The sequence below is a fragment of the Sitophilus oryzae genome, unplaced genomic scaffold (genome assembly GCF_002938485.1).
Source record: "Sitophilus oryzae breed Bouriz unplaced genomic scaffold, Soryzae_2.0 scaffold_815_pilon_pilon, whole genome shotgun sequence".
Taxonomy (NCBI): Eukaryota; Metazoa; Arthropoda; class Insecta; order Coleoptera; family Curculionidae; genus Sitophilus; species Sitophilus oryzae.
In genome coordinates, this window is record NW_022147434.1 from 6,584,196 (window position 1) to 6,602,583 (window position 18,388).

At 30.5% G+C, this 18,388-nt stretch overlaps 1 protein-coding gene across 4 annotated transcripts in view; it reads left to right on the forward strand.

Moving 5' to 3' along the window:
• The window catches only part of LOC115889554 (neprilysin-2), a 152,264-nt gene that overhangs the window by 105,102 nt on the left and 28,774 nt on the right, over nucleotides 1-18,388 (forward strand). For all 4 annotated transcript variants that reach the window (XM_030909594.1, XM_030909595.1, XM_030909592.1 and 1 more), the window contains exons 4-7: nucleotides 6,952-7,071; nucleotides 10,753-10,889; nucleotides 15,786-15,979; nucleotides 16,899-17,075. In XM_030909594.1, coding sequence (XP_030765454.1) covers nucleotides 6,952-7,071; nucleotides 10,753-10,889; nucleotides 15,786-15,979; nucleotides 16,899-17,075 — 628 coding nt within the window. The remainder of the gene's footprint in view (nucleotides 1-6,951; nucleotides 7,072-10,752; nucleotides 10,890-15,785; nucleotides 15,980-16,898; nucleotides 17,076-18,388) is intronic.

Consider the following 18,388-nt stretch of genomic DNA (forward strand, 5'->3'; position numbering starts at 1 on the left):
CTCGCGCACAGACAGATTCAGAGTGAGCGTGCGCGCACAGCCGTTTACACTTGGGCATTCGCGGAGGATCAGTGCGTGCGTGCTCAAGTCTAAACGCACCATAATATTTTTAGTGTCTTGTCCTGACCAGTTAGAAAATGCTCAAGTTGTATTTTTAATCATATCTCATTTTTTTAAAATGAAACGAGGGTGGTTGCCGGTCATTAGCATATTTGGAAAAAGCATTTTTTACGAATAATTTGATACACATTTGGTATTTCAAGTCAAATTTTCGTTCCGAACCGCAAGTTATAATAATTTCAAATAAACCATATGCGAAAATATCTAAAGTTGACATATAATATGTCATTCTATTCAGAGTGTTATTTTCTATCGAATAAAGTAAAAAATTTTGTCATAGCCATATATTGATGGTCCGATTTAAAAATCAAAAGTTATAATAATTTCCGGTGAAACAGGAAGTGACCGAGAACAATTGAGCGTCCGGATTGCAAAACGACCTTAGCGCATGGCGTCGGGCAGCCCAGTAGCACAGCCAGTAGGCAAGCGAGATAGCGACGCGCCGATTTAACAAAATAAATAATTTTACACCTGCCGTCATTTCGTTAATAATTATCGAATTATGTTGATTTTTGCATAGAAATACTCATGAGTCTTTAGCGCTTCCGAAAAGCCTAAACAACTGGATTATTTTTTATGTTTTCGATTTGTTTACATTGCCCGAGCATATTATAACTTTGAGATAAAAATCTCTGTTATAAATCTTAAAACTTACAGATATGAATATAGTCTGTCCAACGAGAAGATCCTTGACAGTGATAGATGTGTCCGTCATTTTAATTTCAAAATAGTTTATTTCATTTTACAAAGAAATAGGTTGGTACAACTGGAACGTATACAGGAAATTAATATATGTATTTAAAATTTGACTGACAAGTAACTTCAAAATATTGTGAAAAAAACTGTATAAAACTGAAAAAATGTAATCGAGTTATTTTATTTAATAAAAAACGGTATGTGTTAATACAAAACAAACAAAAACAAGACACCATATACCAAAAAATATAAAAAAGAACTATTTCTTACTTTCAAGCTTTATGAAACTTCCCGCATTTATGATTATATTTATCAATATAACTTCTGTACAAATACAAATTTGTAATATTCCGAAGAAATAAATAGATAAAACAACATAAATAAAACAAATTATTTTATTAATAATAACACTTACCAAATTTTATACCTCACAGGTTGATTAATTAACTTTAATCTTAATTTTTTTAAACCAGTACTAAAATCCATTATTAACCTATTGTGTGATGTCGATATTTTATAGCTACTCCAGATTTTAGTATGTGTTTATTATGGTCCTTCTACCATACTTGAGATGCACTTATCTACGACGAGATGGTATACGAACTTTATTGATAGTAACTTTATTGGTGTATCTCTATAGGACTTTCTGCCTGGGCAGCGGGTATTAACCATAAACTGTGCTCTGGGTTCTACAGTTAATTTTCACTCGATTTTTCCTCCACTTGACTTCAAAAGACACAAAACGCACGTAATAACACGAATCAAAATGCATAATCTTCCAAAACGCAGGGTATTTGACAAAAGTTGTCATAAAATTATAACCTATAATTTGGCAAGACTTTGACAAACGTCAAAAATCTAAAGGCGAGTTCATACGCATCGGCGTCCGTTTGTCGTTCATCGTTCCGTCAAACCAATATTTTGAAATAGGATCTGTCATTTTTGAAATAAACCAATAAAACTGGTTAAAAACAACAAGTGACGACGCATGAGGAATTTATATTTAAACCGATCCATAGTTAACTTAAAAATTATTAGAAACTTTTTTTAGTAAAATAAATAGATTGGTATGGGACGTCATCTGCTTTTCTCCTGTCATCGTCTGTGGAAATCTTACCTGAGAAAAAAAACAGAGTATACTATCATTTAATTAGATATACATTTAGTTACAACATATTCAAAATTTAGGTCTATCGGTTTATGCTAGCAGTAATAACGAGTATAAATAAAAAAATGGTCAGTACAACGCTCGCCGTTTTTAGCGCACGTTCAGCTTTGGTTTTAGTTTTAGCGCTATTTTTACAGAAAATAAATTCTGAACTTTGATCAAATGACAAGGACATTATCATTGCCGATATATCCTGGTTATAATGTAGTTCTTTTTTCAAAAGATTGCATTGTTTTAGCTTAAAAAAAATTGAATTATGAGGCTTTTTTGCGAGAGCTACCGGCGCGGCGCTGCGTTAATAAAGAGTCTATATACTATATTAGACTATATACGTCAATCGAAAGACAATATTTGCGATAGTCTTTTGTTTACACGGAGTATAGAAAATTTTTGCAACAGCTTGTTTACTACCGAGTAGTATTTGTGCGTTTTTTTAAATTATTTATTATTAATAGAGGAAAATACGACCGAAAAGAAAGCTCAAAAGTTAAAAATCTGGATAAGTGTAATATTTCCAAAAAATCTCGTGACGAGGTAAAATTACAGTCTATGGTGGCTATGATTGACGTACATAGCCATCTCTTTATTAACGCAGCTCAGGTAGGGTAGCTCTCGCAAAAAAGCCGCATAATTCAAGTTTTTTAAAGCTAAAACAATGGAATATTTTGAAAAAAGAAATATATTATAACCAGGAGATATCGGCAATGATAATGTTCTTGTCATTTGATCAAAGTTCAGAATATATTTTCTGTAAAAATAGCGCTAAAACTAAAACCAAAGCTGAACGTGCGCTAAAACGGCGAGCGTTGTACTGACCATTTTTATATTTATACTCGTTATTACTGCTAGCATAAACCGATAGACCTAAACTTTGAAAATGTTGTAACTAAATGTATAACTAATTAAATGATAGTATTCATATCTGTCAGTTTTAAAATTTATAACAGAGATTTTTATCTCAAAGTTATAATATGCTCGAGCAATGTAAACAAATCGAAAATATAAAAAATAATCCAGTTTTTTAGGCTTGTCGGAAGCGCTAAAGACTCATGAGTATTTCTATACAAAAATCAACACGCTACAATAATTATTAACGAAATGACGGCAGGTTTAAAATTATTTATTTTGTTAAATCGGCGCGTCGCTGCCTCGCTTGCCTACTGGGCTGCGGCCACGCGCTAAGGTCGTTGTGCAATCCGGACGCTCAGTTGAATACGTCAATCAATCCTAATTTATGTCATATACTAACATACCAAATTTCGTTTTATTAACTGAAAAAATAAAAAGGTTATAGGGGTGAGTCACTTTTGAGACGCACCCGGTATAGATTTATCATATCGTCACTTCAATTTTCGATCCCCTTTAGATCATTTTGCTAATTGTAAAGTTCTCGAGCATTTTAGAAATCAGTCTTTTGGAGGCTGATTATACTCGACTAGCATAGTTTACGAATTCAGTAGTTGCCTCTACAGAATAGTGCTCCACGTCAATTCTATATAAAATATCGTTTGTAGTTTATTTTAAAATTATAGATTACATTAAATGACACTCTTAGATAAAACATTGTAAAAATTAACGTTGAAATAGACGATTAAAAAATGACAAATAATACAGGACAAGGTCATGATCTAAAATTATCGAAATAAAATATCTGCGACATTTAAAAATAGAAATAAAAGTTGTTTATTTACGTAATATTTAAGAATTAAATAATGTATAATTAATAACTGTCAGATAATTGGCGATTTTGACCTTTACAGAATTTCGTAGAGTAAGGTATGCTATACATTTTTTCTCTGTTTGTATATATAGGTTACTTACAATATTAATCTATTTAAAACTTTTAAGTTAAATTAATTTTTGCATTTTTAGATAAATATAAATAGTGTTAATTAATTAATTACATAATTATGAAATACAAAAAATACCGACTGTTTTTTTTAAATGTGGTTCACCCCTTCAATATTTTCAGATAAAAAAAAATTTGGTATGTTAGTATAACATAAATGAGGTTGATTAATATATTCAATTACTTTCGGTCGCACTTCCTGTTTCGTCGGAAATGACTACAACTTCAAGGAGCTTTGGGGAAACAGCATTGATCGTCTAATATTTTTCGTTTCTTTCCCTGGCCGGTTTAAAGATGCGCAAATCGTATTTTTAATTATAACTAATTTTTTTCAAATAGAACGAGGGTGGCTCGTTAGTATATTTAGGAAAATTATTTTGTACGACTAATTTGGTACCAGATACGTGGTATTTCGAGTCAAATTGTCTTTACATTTATAATTTATGACCATGAAAGTCTATATTGACATCTAAACTGCTATTTTTTAAATTGAAAATGTTAAAAGTGGACTATATACTAACATACCAAATCTCGATGTTTTATCTCAAAAAAAAAAATAAAAAAGTAATAGTTGCGAATTGGTAATGCGCCACTTTTTAGATGCACCCGGTAGAGAAAAGTGCAGGGGGAAAATATGATAAGCGCCATTTTAGTAATTTTACAGAAGATCACTGGAGGACTGGTGGTTATCGGGTTCTTTACGGTTTTTTTTACGAAACACTTTTTTACGAACCACTTTTTAACAACCCCGTGTATGTAATTAAAATTTAATTACATGGCAGCTCATTCGCCTCGGTTGATTATACGAAAATGGAAAGATGTAGAAACAAAATATTTTATGGGTATATGTGGGGTATATGCGGGAAGGCAATGAACATAATTTAAAATTATTTTGAAATGTACAGGGTATGTCTGAACTAAGATCCACACCAAAGTTATATTTTTTCTTATGGAACATTGGGTATTTTATTTCTTATTTGGGCCCGTGAACATAAAATAAGGCTTTATTATTAGGGTAAAATATGTTTACAAGCTTTGATTTTTGAGATATTTAAAGATGTTTAAATATGCATGGTATCATAAAAAAGATTGTCAACACCTTGTATATTGCTTTTCAGAATTAATTCTTGTGCTGACTTTTAAGCCGAAGAAATAAACTTTACAGAAAAATTTGAATGCCTCGTTTATTGTATAGAGGGGTATCAAAAATTGCCGGTCTATTTTAAATATTTATTTTACATAAAAACTTCGTTGTTTCAAATACAACATCCTGTATTTTTTAAAATAAATCGAAGCAGATCCAAATACTCTTTCAATCTATATTAGGGTTTCCTATACCTATCTAGCTTAGAATTTGAATAAAGGGCCATTTTTCAATAAAATGGCAACCAAGAGGGCTTGTGTCATCATGGCAAGTTTCTAGTGACAGTTAGTAGCTATTTTCAAAATCGAAATTAGTTTATGGACTTTATTTAAATTTATACCAGTTTACTTTTATTTAATTTACCTATAATAGTATAATAAATACAATATTTATTAAATATGTATTTATTATTCTATCAAGAAAAACGAAGAAGTAGTTCTGTGATTTATTTTACGCTGACTTGTAGATAAATGGATTTTCAATAAAAGAGCCAACCAAGTACGGCAAATTCATTTTCTTCACTTCCAACGACATATTTCTGCCTAATAGTTTTTTTATAAACCGCACTACCAGTTCTGCGAAATAGTACAAGTATAGTATCTCAAAGGAACGCTTATCAGGAAGATTCCTATTTGGATATCTTTGAGCATAAACCCTTGAGGCCAAGAAGCAAATTTCGTCACAAAATAAAATCACTAGTAACATATCCATTCGTTCCGCTAGCAGGTACTGCTTTATTTTTCTTTATAAAATAATGAATACTTACTTATGAAACTATTGTAGGTAAATTTAAGTAAACTTTTAAAAACCTAAATAATAATGTTTATTTAGATTTTTAATGTCGATTTTGAAAATAGTTATTAAATGTCACTAGAAAATGACACCAGCCATCTTGATTGCGATTTTAATGAAAAATCGCTTTTTATTCAAAATCTACGCTAGATAGGTATAAGAAACCCTAATATAGTTTGAAAGAGCATTTGAATCTGCTTCGATTTATTTTAAAAATACAGGGTGTTGCATTTGAAATAACGAAGTTTTTATATAAAATAAATCCTTAAAATAGAACAGCAATTTTTGGTACCCCTGTATAAATTTAATGAAGCAATATTATTTTCCAGTAAAGTTTATTTCCCCACCTTTAAACTGAGCACAAGAATTAATTCTGAAGGTAATGTACAGGGTATTAATAATCTATTCTATTGTAGCATGCATATTTAAATATCTTTAAATATCTCAAAAACCAAAGATTTTAAACATATTTAACACTTATAATATTTGCCTTTCTTTGGGCCCAAGAATCCAAAAATGAAATAAAATACCGGGTTTTCCATAAGAAAAAAATATAACTTTGGTATGGATCTTAGTTCTGAAACACACTGTATAATTTCAAAATAATATTAAATTGTGCACATTGCCTCCCCACATATACCCATAAAATATTTTGTATCTACATCTTTCCGTTTTCGTATAATCAACCGAGGCGAATGAGATGCGCCAGCCTGTATATAGCGCACTCTGTATCTGTATAGTATGGGTCTCAAACGGGGCAAGGTTGTTTGAGTACGTTCATATTTTTTTCATTCATTAAATAATTTAATTTTTCTTTAGCGTTCAAATTTTTAACAACCTATCTATGAAAGAAAATGTAAGCTCAAATAAGCAAATAATATGGCATAGAGTTTTTCGAAACATGGAGTTTTTCACCCGTTTAATATTTTGTGCTTTAAGTAGTTTAAAATGGATTGATTAAATTAATTGGATAATCATATAATATTTCAAATTTAATTCAACCTAGTTAATTAAATAGAAATACAACACGTTGCTTGCCACGTGACGACTAATTAAAAGTATTAATTAAGTTACTCAAAATTTAATATGTGTTTTCTTTCTAAATTAGATTTTCTTACTTATAATTTGGCTTAATAACTATTATTTTAATTTATAAAACCTATCATATATATTACTTTTCAGGGTTTTGGAATATATGGACCAGTCAGTCGATCCCTGTGATGATTTTTACCAGTTCACTTGTGGTAATTTTTTGAAGAAAACCAGCATTCCTGACGATAAATCGTCAGTCACCTCATTCAGGTAACGTATGAAAGAAAACATATATTTTTGCGAAAAAGCATCTAGGGTATCTGAATTCTAGTTATTTTGTCGAGACAAAAGATAGCCATGGTTGCCTCTTAAAATATTCGTTTTTTGAAATGCTAACCACTGAATATGGGTTAGTTTGTTAGTTACCACACCAAAATTCACTGTTCAACGATCTTAGTAGGGAAGTGGTGTAAAAATGTATCATCAAGTGTAAAATTGAGACATTTTTCAAAACTTTTAGTTTTTTTCCTAGTTACAACCATTTAAATACAAAAGAATTTCTTCTGAAAATGCATTTAGTGGTAACAATAATACTGGGAAAGTAAAAATATACCAAAAGTACTCCTAAAAAGTCACTATGCAGAAAAGTTTGTTTCATATTTGACTCATAAAAAGTATAAATATGAGACATGCTGGGTTAAATATCGTTTATATTAATTTCTGAAAGATGAGAGTAAGAGGATAGAAATTAGACATAGAAATTTATTCTTTTTATTAGTAAAGTCACAGGCAAACCAACCAAATTAGTTTGTGGTAAAACTCAAATAAAAAAATAAAAACTAATAAAATATAAACTAATAAAAGACGCCTACATATAATTCAAATCACAATACAGTAATGTTATACTGCCGCAAAACATGTATAAAAAAATAAAAGTGTAAAACAATTATATTAAATTAAAAAAAAATATGTAGATAATGAGTGATATCAAACTATTAATAGTGTCGTAGAACAACAAAAATACTGATATACAAATTTACGAACTAAATATTTCTCAAAATCTATTGAAAGAGCAAACATCACAGCAGTCCTAAAAAGGACTTCTTGATTGCTTAGACTTTTGTCCCGCCTTCCAAATTTGATGCGGTGGCTTTAAGACAATGTCCTTCAGAATTTTATTTATCTCATTAACCACAATTTTCTACTTATCAATATTAAAAGCTTTGACTGCGTTAAATCTCTGCTGCCGACTAACTTTGCAGCCTTTTTAAGATCTTTTTCTGTATACTTTTTTGTTTTCTTTACATGTTTTTATTAGTTTTGAGTTGTAACTGAAATTTAAAAATTTACAAACTATTAAGTTGTCTCATATTTACCCATGCCTTTTCTCATTTTTACCCCTATGTGTGCCTTAAATTTACCCCTCCAAAAAGTAGATTTTGATACCAACAGGATTTCATTTAAAAGGACATGCCTTACTATACCACATACCGTAATCTATATACGCACGCGAAGACAGGAGTCCGTGCCAAACATCCGACAAAAGTTTAGCAATCAGTTTCAAAAGTTTTAAACCTCAAAATGACACAGATTTGCAATTTCAGGTTTCCCATTATTCATCACATAAAAGTTAAAGAAATTATGGGGATAATCTGTTAAAAATTATTATTGTTAAATGTTCCTAACAAGAAAACTGAATATAAGTTTTCAATAGTTTTATTTGAATGTCTAATTTTTTACCTAAATATGGTATGTCTCATTTTTGCTCCACTTGACCCTTAGTGGAGTGCCCAGAGACTTTTACCTCGGAATTCAATTACTGTGGATGTATTAATGTGAAACCTTCTGTATTGTGTTTTATAGATAAAATACTAAAATGTTTACCCATTTTTTTTCGTTGCTTTTAATTTTTTATTTTAGTAATTTTAGTAAATTCTTAATTATTTCCTTCTCAATATTTTGATTTTTTTAATTCTTTTTCTAAGTAAATCTATTGAAATAAATTAATCTAATGCATAAGCTATATCTATTTTGGTTATATTCTAATCATTGAAATTTTGATTGAAACCGAATTATACAGGGTGGCGCGTCATATACGACGCGGTTTTGGCAAGGAGAACAAAAGTTTGTATTGAAGTGAACTTTTCTGATCTTATGTAAGTCAATTTAAAGTATTTTCTAAATTTATGTAGAGTTCTACAGGGTGTCCCCAAAAAAAGTTACACATCAAAGTTATATTTTTTGTAATGGAACACACACTAAAATGTATAGTTTTTGAAATACATTCACCGGCACGAAAAATGGGCACCTTAAAACTTTGATGTATTTTAATTTAAAATAATTTTTAAAGGTTAATAAATTTTATTTTAATGGGCCGATTTTGATGATTTTTTAAGCAGTGTGTTGCCAAATTATTTGACTTTTTAGTATCTTTTTCTAAATTAAAAATGAAACTCCTCATCTATTAATTATACGAGGAAAAACAAAATGTTGATATTTTTTATGAAAGTTTGAAACACCCTGTGAAATATGTTAAAACAGCAAGAAACTTAAAAATTATTTTATCATCTAGATACATCCTTTCTCGATGGTTTGTTTTTTGGTTCATCTCATTAGCTTTATTTTTGTTGGAAATATTCGGTTTTAAAGAAGGCACTAACATTTTTCGTAATTTTTACATTAAGACCATGCCTTTGCTTTTGGGCTTAGTCAACACATCTAGTAAGTTCTGGTCCCGAAGCATTCCTTTTTGACATAAGTTTGCTTCATTTAATCTTTTTCTTGTAGTCCGTTAGTTAATTAGACTTAATTAGTTAGGTTCTTAAGTGCAATTCATGATCAATTTGAAAAGTTTACAAACGGCGGTTTCTTAGCGATAAACTTACAATAAGTCGATCGTCTCGATTAGAAGTTCTCATCCGAAGATTCCTGGACGTCTATATTGACGTCCTCATGGACGTGGTCATAACTCAAAGACTATTTATTATACTTTATGGTATTAAGGTATTTTTTGAACCAGAATTTTAAGCAAATTCACTAAACTCGACTCACCCTGTGTATCTATAAAAATATTTTTGAAATGTGAACTACCATTAAGCATATATTTTGTAAAAGGTTTGGAGTGAAAATCTCAAATAGGAATTCTGATACAGAGCTTTTCCGGAAAACGATGCCATCTTGTATGTATGTATTTGTATGTCTGTTAAATACTAAAGTGAAAGCAACGAATTTAAATAGGTAAACTTTGTAATATATCTTATTTACAATACAATGCAAAAAGTTTTATAAACATTCGTTCACAGTAAATGAATTCCGAGGTTTGTATCTCATAAGGGCTTAAGGCACTCCACTACCTAGATATATAATTTTTCGTATCCAGTTGATACTAAAACAAAATTTCTTTAGCAAAATTTTTTAATCTGCAGGTTTTTGAATACTTCATGTATAATGTTCTTTTTGCAATTAAGTGGTACATTATAGATGCTTTCTTTTCTGATCAAATCATTTTAGTTTCATTTTGTTAAGATCAAAATTAAGATAACATTGGCTTTAAAAACAGCCCCCCCCCCTTTAATTTTATACTATCTCTCGACACGGTGCATTTTCTCCGAAATTCTCTTTTTGTAAGGAATTTTTTGCTATAAATTAAATATATCCCATGGTTATTCTTCAAAATATATTTTTCTTGGTATTTTACAATAATTATATAGAGAATAAAGTCTCTTAATATGACTTGTTTGTGTATTTGCAAATGCCTAGTCACAACGCAGTTGTTCCTTGTTTATAAAATCTTTTGTTATATCCGTCTTCATTGAATCAGAATAATTTGGCTTCGGTGTTGAATATGCTCATAAAAACTAAAGAATACATTATGAAGTGTGAGATGTTAAAACAACTGTACCACAATCACTTATATATAGCTTTTTTTAATTTGTTTTTGACTCATTTCAGTATTATAAGCGACACTCTACAAGAACAGCTGAGGTCAATGATTGAAGAGCCCATACAACCAAATGAGCCTAAACCATTCAAATTGACAAAGAAACTATACAGGGCGTGTATGAACAAAACCTTAATTGAACAAGAAGGTAAGAAAAATATTCAACCTTACTTGTCTACGCCAAAAATGATAATAGGTCAAGTTTTATAATAATTATTTTTATAGTAGTTTTAATAGTTTCGGGTAAATCATTTTAATTCAAAGTAGAGAATATTGTTTTGCAAAGATTCAAGATTCATATTTGGCACCTTGATCTAATGCCAGAAAAAAAACACAAATGAAAATGTGAAATGAGTGCTATATAGTTTTGTATATAATCAACTTAAGTATTTTTTAAAAATTGCGAATTTGGCACCATTAAAAAAAAGTTTCTACAGCCATATCGTTATTTTAATAAAATGTATTTGTTTTTGTCCAAGCCGCAAAGAATACATACTTTTATAAATAATTTTTTAATTAAAATTAAGATGAAATCAAATAGATGAAAATCTAGTCATTGTAATAAATACTTTCAGTAAGTTCAGTCTAGCGAGAGAAAGGACGATTTTGACAGACGACATCCAAAAATAGCAAAAAAAAACAATTCACCTTTGAGTTAAGATGACACATACTGTCAGAATTATATCGATTCATTTTGGTTAAACTATGTAAAAATGGCCAAAATATGATAAAATATATTTCGGACCACTACAAATTAAGTTAAATACACGGTAATACTTAATATTATGAGATATTTTAAATACGCTATTAATAAAACTACAATATCAAAACTAGAATTTCTATTTTGTTCAGATAGATACTCGTACTATTTACATTTCATTTTCTCAGGGTGAAACAGATGAATTATGGTTTCAGTCTATTGGGAAAGATTAACACTTAACCAAAGTATTTGTCCTTTTCAATTCAAAGAAATATTTTGTTATAATCAATCAGACTGATACGATTCACTTTATCGCATCAATAATCTCCAATCAATTAGAAATATTTAAAACAGAAGATATGCTATGAAATGTACTTAAATATCTATATTTAAAATGAATAGTGCGGTGTATACAGGGTGGCGCACCTCATTCGCCTCGGTTGATTATACGAAAATGGAAAGATGTAGACACAAAATATTTTATGGGTATATGCGGGGAGGGAATGTGCACAATTTAAAATTATTTTGAAATGTACAGGGTATTTCAGAACTAAGATCCGTACCAAAGTTATATTTTTTCTTATGGAACACCCGGTATTTTATTTCATTTTTGGATTCTTGGACCCAAAAAAAAGTATTTATTATAAGGGTTAAATATGTTTAAAATCTTTGGTTTTTGAGATATTTAAGAATATTTAAAAATGCATGCTACATTAGAATAGACTATTAACACCCTGTACATTGCTTTTCAGAACTAATTCCTGTGCTGACTTTTAAGCCAGAGAAATAAACTTTACTAAAAAATTTAATTGCTTTGTTTAATGTATACAGGGGTATCAAAAATTGCTGGTCTATTTTAAATTTTAATTTTACATAAAAACTTCGTTATTTCAAATAGAACACCCTGTATTTTTTTAAATAAATCGAAGCAGATTTAACTGGGAACAGTGAACTAGAACTTATCGTATAACTTTGGAAAAAAAATTTAATAAGTAAATCGACCAAGAGAAATCGCTGAAAATTATTTTCAAGTTCGAAAAATGTCCGCCTGGGCGCGCTTCTCTGATAGCCAATTAGAAAGCAGGGTTTTTCTCAAAAGTATGCAGGTGAACAGGTATTTTAAATATTACTGTTGTAATCACCGAGAAATTTGTATTTTTTTATATAAAGTATTTTGCTCTATCTCATAAAATAAAGTGGTGGGGGAAGGTAAAACTTGCTAATATTAAAATAAGGATTACTCTGGTTTGGGTTAGCCGATTTAAACAAACTAGGGCTCGTTTAAAATAGCTTAATAATCTCTAGTATAAATTTTGTTTCCATAGATTTTTTTGTGGTAGATAGAAGGCGCTGTTTGACATTATAACCGATATTGCGCGTTTGCATAAAAAATTATATAGCAGATTATGTTTTTTTTCACAGTTAAATAAAACACATAATTTCCAAAATATCAGCGCAAACCGCAATTTTAGAAAATAAATCATATTCGGCTGTCGTCTAGGGTTTTAAAGTCTAAAAATTATCGTAGTACGCTAGGAAACAAAAAGAGGTAAATTGGTTTCGTCAAAATATCAAAACATACATTTTAATTTTATTTTAATGCTATTTAATTGTTATTTATCCATGTTCGTTCTTGATTCGACTCCATAAATAAAAACCTAGGCATTTGAATCCGATGAACTAACTGGCCATGGAAATATGCCGCTCAAGCTTGTCTGTCTACTAAAGTAAGTGGTATCCAAGAAGCCCCACAGATTCATAGCAAAATAAGCGGCACAACTGCACTATGGATATTAATGTAACCGTTACCTGTTGCATCTGTTGCAATTTCATCATGATGGATCCCCTATCAAAACTGGCAATTCATATCTTCAGAAATTATGAATAGTTCATTTCATTCGGATGATTAAAAAATCCAGTCATTTGCCATCCTAGAATTCCTGCCCAAGCATTTACTAACCAACGGTCTTATTGGTGCTGAACTACTTGCATCAAGGACAGATTTGGACTAGTAGTGCATATAGTTAAGATTCGCACCTTCGGTGCTATATGAAAAGTGACCCAAGCGACATAAACTTTATAATATAATAATAAATAACACAAACAACAGGCAAAACACGAAAACAAGTGAAATCAAGGACGAATTGGATTAATTCCAAGTAGCATTTTCACGACTTGCGACCACATGTTTACTAAACACAACGTTGGATTAGTTACAAAAAATAGTTAGCTCCCTACCTTGGGTATTAAAATAAATTTAAACGTTTTTATAACGTTGTGCCGACGTTGGACTAGTACTACAGCAAAGTAGGAAGCTTCTGCGACGTCGAATAAACGTTGTCTTCTAACCTTTGCTTAAGTGATCTTTAGGTGATTCGGACAACGTAGTTACAACGTTGGATAATATAGAGTTTTCCGACGTCAGTTTCAGGACCTATTCCAACGTTATGCAAACGTCGTCTGTTTTACTTATTCCAACGTTGTTTAGATTTCCTTATTCTTACGTTGGTAGGACGTCGAGGCACTACCTTTTTGCAACTGTATTGAACCATAACCTTAAATCTTAAATTTTCACTTCATTGTTCTGTTCAGTCAGACAGTTCAGTGCTGTTTTTGTTTTTATAAAAAAAACTTATTTAAAATGGGACATAAGAAAGGTACATATAAAACTAAATTTAAATATACATCGGCATATATTACCGATAGTTTATCCACTCCCTCGTTTATTTAGATTATAGAGGGCGGCACAAGCTAGACTCTAGGATGACTAAATTAGGCAATCTTGCGACTAGTATACTACCTGTTAAGGCTGAACTGCGACTTTATTAGTCCAGTATGCGACTACTCGAACTACTCCATCTTAATCTCCCAAAACAACAAAGTGAAAGCCGCCATGTTGTTAAATAAGAAAATGTTTCGTTCCTAAAATAGCAATTCTTGCTTTTTGAATACATTAACTTGAAATATTTGACCCTAAAAATCACGCGGAAACAATTTTTTCGACTGCGAATAAATTATTCTCATTTTACTAAAAAAAAAAAATTCAAGAAAATTTTTAAAACTTCTTTAATTTTAAGGCCCATTAGTATTTTTCAAAGTAGAAACAATACATTTATCAATAAGTTGTTTGCGTTTAACTTTTTGTCTTGGGTAACAAGTTACAGAGTCGGTTAAGTGAGCAATAGTATGATCTAAGAGCATCACTCCACACTTAAATACTTTGTTTTGTTTTCCTTCTGCCATCTGACATATGTCTCTAGCAAAAATAATATTTTTACTATAATTATCCCAATTTAGGATAAAACGCGACTTAGACGCCATATTAGTTTTGTATTTCTGTGAATTAGGATTTTAAACAACGTTGCAGTTTGTACTAAATTAGGCTTCTAGCCAACGTCGGTATCCAACGTCGTTTCGACCCAAAAATTATTCTCCAAACTATTACAGACTAGGGTTGGCACGAGGTTGTGCCGACGTTGCGCCCCGACGTTTGGTCGCGTGACACAACGTTGTCCCGACGTCCAAATGCTGCTTGGGATAACTAAATGATGTTATATGAAATAAACCCGTAATTTTCGGCCATACGAAATTCGGCCATTTTCTGTTAAAAGCAATATGGCGGCACAAAATTCCTAGAAATTTTAATAAAATTATTGATTGTCCGACTTTCGGACATTTTAGTTGGTTGGTTTAGTTTGGTTAGATTGTGATCATAACAGATACGCCCCATAGCGGACATTTTTCGAACTTGAAAATAATTTCCAGCGATTTCTCTTGGTCGATTGACTTATTAGAATAGTTTTCCCAAAGTTATAGATATGTAGTTTCTTAGATATAGCCGGCGGCATCCAGTGGCGGATACAGATGGGCCCCCCCTAAAATCCATACATTAGGTTAAATATTAGGCTTTTGGGTTAAAAATAGCGCCCTAAAAAGCATATTCTACATTATTTTTTATTTGGCCCCCCCCCTAAAATAAATTCCTGTATCCGCCCCTGGCGGCATCCATTCTTAGTTGGCCACCCGGTACATAAATATGAAATATTTTAATTCCCTATTGTTACCTCAAAAAAAATGGTTTGGAGTTTTTTTTTCTTAACAGTGTTATTTGTAACTTGTAACAGTAGTGAGTTTTTTTATATACTTTTTTATTTATTATTATTACCACAGATTATTACTAAAACATTTTTATGCCCATTATAACTTTGAAAATTGCAAACAAAAGCAATAGTATTGTTTCAATAAAGTAACTTCTCTTTACCATGATTCTCCGATTAATTTCATCCATCAGGAGTATTTAAAAACTAAAATGCACTGACATAAATATAATAATTTTCTTCGCAGGATTAACTACAATTCATTCGATTTTGAGTGATCTTGGTGGATGGCCAGTATTGGAAGGACTACAATGGAATGAAGGAGACTTCGACTGGAGAGAATCCGTTTACAAGTTTAGAAAACTCGGTTACAGCGTAGATTACTTCATCGACTTTTCAGTGGGCATCGATGTTAAAAATTCAACCAAAAGAGTAATAGATGTGAGTAATGTAAAGAAAATCAATAATAGTTATTTACAGTACAAGTGTGTTTATGAACATGATTACAACAACGAGTATGAACGATTAGAGGTCGTAGACCGAGTCGTTCTAATCACACGAGTGTTGTAATCATGTTTAAACGCACGTGTCATGTACAACGTTTTGTCTACAACCAGAAAATAAGAAAATTCTGTTTTAATTTTCGTTTATTAGTCGCCCACCTTTAACACCTTTAACTATGACATTTGTCACATTTATGCTGAAAAGTCAGTTTGCCCTGTCAAGTAAACGGGAGCACTTTGTGCTCAGAAAAATCATTTTAAAAATTACGATGAGCGATTCCGACAGTCTCCTTTCAGATGTAGAACTTGCCGCAGTACGCGCCACGGAATCATTATTGCCGGAAAAGTTAATATATTTAGATGTTCGTAGTTGTTTTTCATTATTATAGCAACTAGTTGTGTTATAGATTCATAACACCACTAGTTGTGTTATGAATCTCATAACGTAACTGAAATACTAAAACAATAGTGATGTAAAAACGTTATAACTAAACGGTTGTAGATAAAATATTTTTTCTACAAACGTCAGTAAAAATATAATTTTTAACGCATGCTGTCAGTGTCCAAAATGTGACATTATGTCACTGATGATAAAAGTCATTTACTTTTAGCACTGGTGCCAAAAGTAAGTCACGTGATTTACTTTTAACACTGAAGCAACTGAAATTACCCTAGCAACCATAAACTTCATAATTAATTTGATTTCAGAATGACATGAATTATTCATTAACGTAAAAAGTAATAATACCTTGATATATACGAGCATAAACTTTTTTGTAGAAAAAATAGTGCATGATATATCATCACACTTATATCATAAATAACTATTATGTAAAACTTCTCTGAAATTCTTTTAGCTCGATCAAGCATCACTGGGTCTCAGAAGGGAATTTTTGACCAAAGGATTGGAAGATAAGTTAGTAAAAGCTTACTACGATTATATGGTTGATATTGCAGTACTATTTGGTGCTGAGAAAGACAGAGCAATTAATGAGTTAAAGGAATCTCTTGATTTTGAAATCAAATTAGCAAATGTAAGTACCATAAATATATCCTACTAGATAACGAAAATTATGTTTTACTATGTTATTTTTTAACATGTAACCTGCAAGGATCTTCAAGCTTGTATTATTCTTTCGGCAGCTGGTTTGGTATTAATTTCAAAATTGTTTAATATGTACTAAAATTAAACATATTATGAAGGGTTTATTTATATGTCAATTGGATATTGTGAAATTCATATGCAAAAAATTGCAGGCTTCCGAAAAAGATCTATAATAATTTTTTTTTGTAATTTCCATTTAATTTTTTTAAGGAATCTGTGGTAAACGGTAACGCACATTTGAAAATATTTTCCTCAATATACAGGGTGATTCAAACTTATTTTCAAATTAAAGTTCGATATATTTTTACATAGAATACTATATTTATATTTTTAGTTCATTGGATTTCCCATTAAATTTCCATTCCAAAGATATCATAATGTCAGATACTATACCGAGTGGCTTCTGAAATATAACCTTTTTAAACTAAATTTACGGCCTAATTAAAGCCCTCTCAAAAATCTAAATCCGAAAAATTACTGTATAATAGTGTCTTTTCTAAAATTCAACCTACCAATATTTGCAATCTTATATAATATATACAGGGTAGGCTATGTGTTAGGTGTTCTGTATATAATATATACAGGGTAGGCTAAATGTTGTATATTTCTCCAGTATTTTAAATGCACCGCCATGTGTTTTGTATCAAAAAAAATGATAAGTATTGTATAAAAGTAGAGAGTTAGCTGCAAGTATTGACATTGAAGCAGTTTTCTGCGTAAATTTTTAAAAAGTTAATTGCACACATCATTTTTTTAGAAAAATATTCAGTGTTAACCCGTATAATGTCGACACTTTTTTGCATTAACTATGTCGCATTTCTAGCAACTTTTACTCTCAAAATTTCATTCAAATCGCTAAAATCATTTGAAAGAAAATTATAATAAATCGAAAAAAAATAATATGTTAACCCCCTATAACCTATAACTACGAAACAAAGCAGAATCGAAGCTATGTTGATATAAGAAGTAAAACTTATTTTTATAATATATAGATGCAATCTCGCCACGAGAGATGGCACATGTTTTATGAGACACCCTGTATCAGGGTGCAAAAAATCAAGATTCTTATAAAAACGTTTTTTTATTCAGAGTTTTTTTATTTTAATCGGATTTTTTTAATTTTAACCAATTTTCTATTTAAATTATTATTTATTTTTCCAATTAATTAACGACTTACTTCCAGTTAAGGTCCTATCCTAAATGGTTAAGTCAAAGTTTACAAAATAAAATATTATGTTAAAT